The 8,474-nt window shown below is 59.9% G+C and overlaps 1 protein-coding gene across 1 annotated transcript; it reads left to right on the top strand.

Moving 5' to 3' along the window:
- Nucleotides 1-122: 122 nt before the first annotated feature.
- On the top strand, nucleotides 123-7,805 carry VOLCADRAFT_92174 (uncharacterized protein; the record flags this gene model as incomplete). The annotated part of the gene is made up of 11 exons (XM_002951592.1): nucleotides 123-248; nucleotides 802-933; nucleotides 1,332-1,916; nucleotides 2,078-2,196; nucleotides 2,312-2,381; nucleotides 2,927-3,130; nucleotides 3,461-3,653; nucleotides 3,905-3,927; nucleotides 4,613-4,832; nucleotides 5,115-5,672; nucleotides 7,741-7,805. 11 exons carry the CDS (start codon nucleotides 123-125, stop codon nucleotides 7,803-7,805), a joined length of 2,295 nt encoding a protein of 764 aa, XP_002951638.1.
- Nucleotides 7,806-8,474: the final 669 nt, after the last annotated feature.

The following is an 8,474-nucleotide window of genomic DNA, read 5'->3' as shown; positions in this document are numbered from 1 at the left end:
ATCACCCTCCTGCTGAGCACTGACAGGCTGACATCATTTCGGCGCGGTGTCTTTGCAAAGATTAACTAAACAAGAAGTTATATGAAGGCTTGAAATGGGCCGCGACGCGCGGAAGGCACGTCATGTCGTTCTACGCGCAACAGATTATCTCAAACCCTCGCTCCCCGCTACACATCATTTGGCTGGCCTCCTACTTGCCAGTCGGCGGGGGAGGAGCGGGAGGCCGTGGCTCCGCTGCCAGGCTGCAGGTGCGGTGGTGATGCCTCCTGGAAAAGCCACACATCAAACATATAAACATATACATACTTAGCAACCTGTCTATTTATTTTTGTCTTAGAGGACACAAAAATCCACAGCTTGCAAAACGCGCGGGCAGACTCGGTGGCCTGAGACACGGTTCCAAGGCGCACGCAGAGAAAAGGCAGAGAAAAGAGTCAAGAGGAGGAAAAGCTTAGCGCAACAGCAACGCAGAGATCGTTTACATCAGCAGTGCCAAACAGCGCACTGGATACGGACTATCGCAAGCTTCCGCAGCTTGCTCGATCCCTTTAAAGTTTCCGCCGTTCACTTGCTCTCACATAATCTGATCTGGGCTTGAAGCAACTTGGGTCGTTGCTAAAGCACATATTTATTCATCACATGTTGTTCAATCCCGCCCGCCACCGGACCCGCCCCGGCCGCCGGCCCGCACTTCGGGTCGCTGTTGTTGTTTTTTCTTATTCCCGTTTCCGGCCCCGCGCCAAACCCCCTCCTCTTTCCTCTCTCCCCTTAACCCCCTTCTACTCCCCTTCCCCCCAACAGCGCTCCAGGGTGGCCAACACCAGCGTGTCGGACTCCGTGATGCAAATACGAGAACTGCTGGATAAGGCCCCTTTGGCGCTGCGGCTGTCGGGGCAGCTGCTGCTGGGTGCCGTACGTATACACGCTCAGCAGGTATAGCTGTTTCTCGGGGCAGTGGGCACAGGACCGAGACGGGGCGAGAGCTTTGCATGGGGGGGGCTTGCGGAGTTAGTGTGTGTGGGGAGGGGTAAGGGGGTGTGGGTGTGGGTGTGGGTGTTTGAGGGCGTGTGTGTTTTGCATGTGTGTGTGTGTGTGTACGAGGGTCCCGGGAGAATGCCGGGAGGGCTGGAACTTGGATAGCTGGTAGCTGTTGAAAGGACCAACGAATGTTGCGGGAGGCAGGAAGGAGGAAGGGCATTCCTGATGGGTGGTTTCGGAGGCAGAGCAGGGCAGTGGTCAGCCGCCGCTGCGGCAGCCACGCACAACAGCCTTACATTAGTGCTGCCGTACTACGCCCTGATCGGCACGTGTTGTGTACGAATGTCGTACAGGTGATGTGCCTTGAATCTGACTGCGAGGATGCGTTATGGAGGAGCATCCACGCCTTGTCGCATGCACCGGTCACCGAGGCAGGGCGCGAGGCCGCCGCCGCCGCCGCCGCCGCAGCGGATGACGTTGCCGGCGGCCGTCCCGCGGGTCGGAAGGGGGTCCGCGGTCGGGACACTCTCGGTTATGCTCCGGAGGCGGCAATAACGCTTCCAGTGTACGACGAAGATGGGGATTTCCTAGAAGCGGAATTGCTGGGCACGATGGGGATAGACGACGTCGACGAGGGAGAAGGCGCTGGCGGCGGCGGCGGCGGCGCCGTTACCGCGACGGCGGCGGCGGTGGAGGCCGAGGCCCCAGATTGCGAACACGGGGCGGCGGCGGCGGCAATAGCGGCGGCGGCGGCGACCACGGGAGCGGCGCTGGCGCGGCTTCTGTCCGCCGGCACCGTCGACGCCATCGGCGGCTACAGCGCGGGCGCCACCACGATGCGTACGGTAGTGGCGGGTGATGATGTGTACGGCGTGGACGAGCTGGTGATGGAGAGCCTGCCGTCTCAGTTTTATGATCTGTACAGCCCGCAAGACCAGGTCGGAGGGTTCGTGGGGCAGTTGAATTGTGTATAGCGGTACGTGTTTGTGTATACGGTATTATGGTTTTCTGTGTTTCTCTATGTATGTATGTATGTGCATATTACCTGTATATGTGATGATGACGGAAGGATGCGGATGCGGCCCGTGTTGGGCAGCAGGCCACGGAAGCGGCGGCGGCGGCGGGGCCACCGGGCGGTACGACAACCCTTGTGGACGCGGCGGCGGAGCTCTCCTGGCGAGCTGCTGAGGCTTCGGAGCATCCGCCATGGGGTGAGTGGTACGACATACATGGCAGGTTTCACTTGAGAGAGAGAGGTTTTGGGGGGTTAGTTCTGCTATCTTTGATGAATGCTGGTGCTGTCTGGCTGCGGATGTCTGTGTGAACGATACAGGTACTGGGTACCAACCCAACGGTCGTACCCAACGGTCCGCGCCAAGATCGCTGCCGCCAATCAGGAGTTGGTCAGGAGTTGATTGATTTCGGGAGTTGGTCAGGGGAGGGGCGCCGCCTAGATTCGCAGCTAAAACTTAGGTTTTTGTGTGTATTTTTTGGAAATACATTTATTTGACATTTTGTTTTTAATTGATCCTTTTTAATTGATCTTTTTTAATTGATCCTTTTTAATTGATCCTTTTTAATTGATCCTTTTTAATTGATCCTTTTTAATTGATCCTTTTTAATTGATCCTTTTTTATTCATCCTTCTTAATTCATCCTTTTTAATTCATCCTTTTTAATTCATCCTTTTTAATTCATCCTTTTTAATTCATCCAGGCGCCCTGCCTGCTCCCTAACCACCTGCCTCCACATCCTTGCCGTGTGACTCGCACCCTGGCTGAGCAGGAATCGCCGCCGCCACCGCCACCGCCACCGCCACCGCCACCGCCACCGCCACCGCCGCTGCCGCTGCCGGGGCTGGGGTTGGGGGGATGCCTCCCTCGACTCCCACCACGACCGTCGGCATGTCTGACCTGGCGACACCGCAATGTCCGCCGTACATTCCGCAGCCGCCGTACAGTCCCCAGCAGCTCCATGCCGGCAAGATGCCGTTGCAGATGCTGATCTCGCCGCCGGGGGCAGACGGGCGCGGTGGCGGCGGCGGCGGCGGCGCCGCCGTCACCGCCGCGTACGAAGCGGCAGAGTATGAGCTACAGGATACGGAAGAGTACGGCGCCACTGCCGCCGCAGGCGCTGTAGCTAGGGTGGCAGCGGTGGGTGTAGCCATATCAGCGGGAGGGTTGCGGCGGCGGCTGTTTGGAGACGAGCCGTCCACCTCAGCGGGGGGTTTGGCAGCAGCAGGAGCAGCAGCAGCAGCAGCAGAAGTAGCAGCAGCAGTAGCATCAGGAGGAGAAAGTGGAGAAGGTGGAAAACGTGAAGAAGGAAATGGTGGATTAGGGGGAGGGGCCGAAGGGGGTCACGATAATTTCGCGGAGGAAGGCGGGAGGTCGAATGTAGCCACGAGGGCTGCTAGCGATATGGGTGGAGTGGACGGCGTGCTGGCGGGGGATGCGGATGTGGATCTGGCGGCGGCTGCCGTACAGAACGGCACGGAAGGCGGTGGTCATGCCGTCGCGGGACCGGCGGTGGAGGAGGCCGCCGCCACAGCCGCGGCGGCGGCGGCGGCGGCAGAGGGAGCCAGCGACGGCGGCGGCAGCGGCGGCGCTACGGATGTCGATGGTGTTCCCGCCGCGGGACCTATGCGAAGGGGACACCATCGGGTGACTGTGGATGCAGGTAGGACGGGGGGGGGAGAGGAGGGGGGGGTATGGAGGCGGGGAGGGAAGCGCGTACATGTGTACGACAGCGATTCCGAGGTGGTGCTGGTGGCAGTGGAGGGTTTGGATTGGCAGCAGCAGCTAAGGGGCTACAACTAACTGAGATCGGTGGGTGCCAACGGTGCCAACGGCTTTAGTTTTGGTCTTAGTTCATGGCTTCTTGCGGGCATGGCGTCATTTCCGTACATTTCCGTACTGTCTTCCGTACAGCTGATCAAGTGACGCCGATTTCGGTAAGTGATGGAATGGGAGGCTCTGCTGGGGCCTTATGATATGTATGTGGGACCGGGGGGCATTGACGTGTGCGTTACTAGTATGCCTTATGAATTTTAGGAAGAGATCAGAGCTTTTCGGGGGGGTTGTGTGGCCGCAGATGCCGCGACGTGGGGGGGGGGAGGGAGGGAGGGAGGGAGGGAGGGGGACGGGTTTTAGCGGGTAGTGGGGCTCCAGAGTAGGGGAGGGAGGGACGGGTGGGGGGTTGCTGGGGAAAAACACTAATGCCAGGCAGGCAGGCAGGCAGGCAGGCTCGTCAATAATCCCTACGATACATATTTGCCCCTTTCACAAGCTGTGCAGTACGGTAAACAGTACGGTAAACGTTTTTGTACGACTTTCTTACTTCGTACGCATGTAGGCCGCTTCGATTCGCAGCCCAACATCTGCCTGCCATTATCCGCCATGCGAGACGCCGTCAGGAGCCGTCGCCCCATCCTTCGACGGCCGGACGGCGGCGGCGGCGGCGGCGGCGCCCGCGCCCCATGCGGCCGCGGCGTCAGTACTCTTGGTGTACTGCTCTCCGGCAGCGGCGCCGTGATTGCACCTGGACTGTACGGCAGACGTGAGGTAGCGCTCGTGAGGAAGTACGGCGACGACGGCGCCCATCACGTGCCGTCACTGGCCCACGGCGTGCTGGCTCAGCTCGCGACGGGCCCTATGTCGCCTGGCGGGATGCTGATGAGCGCGCCGCTGAGGCAGCTGTTCGTACGCGCCGCCGCCGGGGAGTACGGCGCGGCAGATGCCGGGGCTGACGTCACGACACGTGAGGTCAGCGATCTCCGCCGTGGTGGTGTTGGGGTGAAACGGAGTCGGCTGCACGACAAAGGGGGGCAGCTGCCGCCGGTGTCAGCGGCGGCTGCGGGTGCGATGGGAGCAGCTGCCGCTGGCGGAAGGGATATTGAGATGGCGGAGGCGGAGGCGGATACAGCAGCAGCAGTAGCAGTAGCAGCCCAGCCAGCATCTACGACATCTAGCGACAGCCTTGGAAGATTTGTTTTGCGGGAAACGGACGAGGCGGCGGCTGCAGCGGTGGAGCAACCTGTCCTGACTGAGGACGCAGCGATCGTGGCGGCGGTGGAGGCCGCAGCGGCGGCGTGTGAGGAAGAGGAATGTACGATAGACGGTGCCGTTGGCACCCGCGCAGCTGGTAGGAGGGGCGCCGTTGGCGCCGCTGCGGCGGCGGCGGCGGAAGAGGCGGCGGCGGCGGCGGAAGAGGCGGCGGCGGCGCCGGACATTGACGGGACGACCGTACTGCCGGCGGCAACACGAACCGTGGCAGCGCGCGCTGGGGCGCTACTGCCAGAGCTGCGCAACATCTTTATCGAACAGCAGCGGCAGCAGCAGCAGCAGCGCAGTGCTACTGCAGCTGCTGCTCAGGGCGCAAGTTGTGTGGAGGAGCAGCTACAGCCGCTGCCACTGGACCAGTTAGTGCCACCTGACGGCCGTGGAGCTCGGAACCGGCTCGCGGCGTGCCGTGTGTTTTCGGAGCTGCTGTTCCTCCACTCCGCGGGCTTCGTGCAGCTCATGCAAGCGGAGGAGCAGCAGCAGGACGTGGCGGCAGTGGCGGCAGGTGCAGGGGCAGGGGCAGCAGCAGCGGAAGGACGGCACAGGGCGGCTCATGCTCCCGTCTTCATAGTGGCCACTCATAAGCTGCTGCTGCTGCACGACGGCGCTGCAGCAGGTACGGCCGCCGCTGCAACAGGTGCGACGAACTCCGCGTGAGTGCCCCCTAGCGGTCCATAGTACTACTCCCCAATCTACCGCGGTCCGGTCAGTGGAGTATCCCCGCGTAGGCAGGGCGGTAAGATTGGTTGAGAGTCCGCCGCCGCCAATTGAAGGAATTGAAAGAATTGAAGGAATTGAAGGAATTGAAGGAATTGAAGGAATTGAAGGAATTGAAGGAATGAGCACGGCGCGCTTCTCAGCGCTCTGCATAGTGTACGTGTAGTGCGGCATGAAGTGCATGTAGCCAAGATGTCCGCTACGTTAAAAAGAACTTGAAGATGTGTTGCCTTGACTGGCGTCCTTGACAAAGTGTCCTGTGGGCGAGCGGATGTGGGTGTGTGTGTGTGGGTGGGTGTGTGAGGGGGGGGGGGCTGCGGTGGGAACAGAAAACGAGCATCGCCATGCTGTTCATGGTGGGCCTTATTTTGAGGCACACATCCTCCGTGTGAGGGCCCTGCATGGGGTGAAGGGTGCTTGAGACGAGGCGAGTGCAGAGACGGTTGGGGGTTACCGTTGGGACTGCCGTTGGTCGTTGTAACGGTCGCATCGTGGTGGGCGCAAAAGCGTCCATAATAGCTAAACAACATACCACGACGCACCCATTCGATGGCAGTCGGCCTGCTGGACATCTGTGGCCTCAAAAGCCCAAATACCCCATCCCTTTCTCCTCAAGAGCCCCGCCTCCCGCCTCGTTTGTGTGGGTGGGGGGAACATCTAGGGGGACCGCCAGAGAGCTTTAGCTGTGGAATCTCTATCGGAGCTGTGGACATCGCTGAGAGAAGCAAGAAGAGCTGTTCAATGTGGTGCAGTACAGTACCGTACACACACGCGAAAGTGCGGCGAAGTGACGAAGTGGACCATTTCGAACCATCCTTGAAACTCGAGGATGCCTACTGGTCAACTGAGCGACGTTTCCGCCGGGCTGTCAATCGGTGGATCCAGATCTTGCGCGCCAGATCTGCTGTGATGTAGCTATTTGAGTATGATCTCCAAACTTACGAACCACCAACAGTACGGGATGCAAGACTAAAACGGGAGGCGACCGGCGCACCCACCTGTGCACGTACGGCGATGCTGACGGCCCCAAGCTCTCAGAAACCGGGTACAGGGGTACTGTTGCCTTGTGTGTGTGTGTGCGTGTGTGTGTGTGTGTGCGTGTGCGTGTGTGTGTGCGTGCATATGGTTGCGGTTGCCGTTACGGTCCTTAAAATCGAAACAGAGCCCGCTCGCTACGAGAACGGGACACAGGCCCTCGCTACAACCCTGAGACTTCTAACTGGCACACCACGCTGGCCATATGGGGGCACCTAACCATATGACCCAACGGGAACGACCGCCGAAGCAGAGCACTCTCCTCCCAACAAGCGGGAGGAGAGGGGGGTGAGGGGCCACAGTCTCGTCCTACTTGTACACTGTGGGGGCTTGAAAACGGCCGGGGAGATCCCGGGGCCGAAACACAGCGGGGGGCGCAGAAGATGGCCGGTTAGCCTCGTGCATTCCCCCTCCCCTTCGGGTCAGACCGCGCGCGAGATACGATGGCCGGCACTAAGCAGCGTTCCCCACCTACCGGTGTGGGGGGGGTAGCGCACCAGCTAAACGGGCTCTAGGCCCGCTGGTCACCTAACAAAAACGAAATCGCACCTGGGGAGTTCTTCCTACGGGCAGAAAGGACAGGAACAACCTCAAAGAGCACGCGTCCAGGACCAGAGGGCGATCAGAGTCCGACCTGAGTCATCCTGTGCCGGGGACGGAGGGCACCAAGCTCCAAGAATCTTTTTCAAAAAAAGAAAGAGCGCAAAGAGCTCACACCACAAGACGCCAAAGAGCCTCCCGAGACCACAAACCCACCAAAACCCGCCTCTCTGGCGCCAACTCGAAAAGTGCGCGAACGGGAAGATCCTGCTACGACCCCCGCCAACCAGGCCTCCGACATTACCGCACGGGGGGGGGGGAGAGAATTGGTAGCCAGCTCAGCGTCCCCCCCTTTCTTTACCGCGGTACCGAGACGGCTGGCTCCCAAGGCCCTTCCTTACCACGTCCCGCAGCACGAGGATTCCTGAGTCTCGCACCCCGAGAGAACTCAGCAGCCCGGCAGCGCGCACTAACCTAAATGTACGGCCCCTACTGGGCACCAACCTCCATGTTGTGGATTAGTGGTGTGCCAAAGACACGTGAAGTCTGTCTCAGGCCGGCACTGCCCCGACCACGGTATAAAACCGCGTTCCGAACGTGTGTAGAATATATGAATTCTGAACAACAACACGTCGTTCTGTGAGCAAAGACGATTTCAGTAAGTTTGTGGATTTTGGTAAGGCTGTCGTTCAGATCCTTGATGTTCAGTTCCGGTGAATTCTTACAAACGATTCCTTGACAGCCATGTCAGTTTCAGAAGATTTCTTATTCATAATCAGATTCGCATATTCTTTAATAAGCTCATCGTTACTGAGTAGCTATCGCGCTACAACACTCCCCCTCATCCGCGCCCTCACCACAGCCACCTGCCGACTCCTATATATAGTCCACTCCTCAACCCTACGTCCTCTTGGTGCTCTGTTCACCTCTCCGCCTCCCCTCCCTATCTCACCCCACCTTCTGCCAGTCCTCCCCAGCCCAGACTTATCGCTCCCCTGTCCTCTGTCGCCCCGACTCGCCGTACCCATAGCCCCTCCCTCCCCCCCTCCCCTCCCCCCCCTTTCTCTACGACAAATCTCCGTCCCCCATCCCTATTCCCTCAGTCCCGCCCCTCATCCTCCCCCCTCGACCTCTCCCCCCCCCCAAA

Source organism: Volvox carteri (assembly GCF_000143455.1).
Source record: "Volvox carteri f. nagariensis unplaced genomic scaffold VOLCAscaffold_24, whole genome shotgun sequence".
Lineage (NCBI taxonomy): Eukaryota > Viridiplantae > Chlorophyta > Chlorophyceae > Chlamydomonadales > Volvocaceae > Volvox > Volvox carteri.
This window is presented reverse-complemented; position numbering and strand designations above follow the sequence as displayed.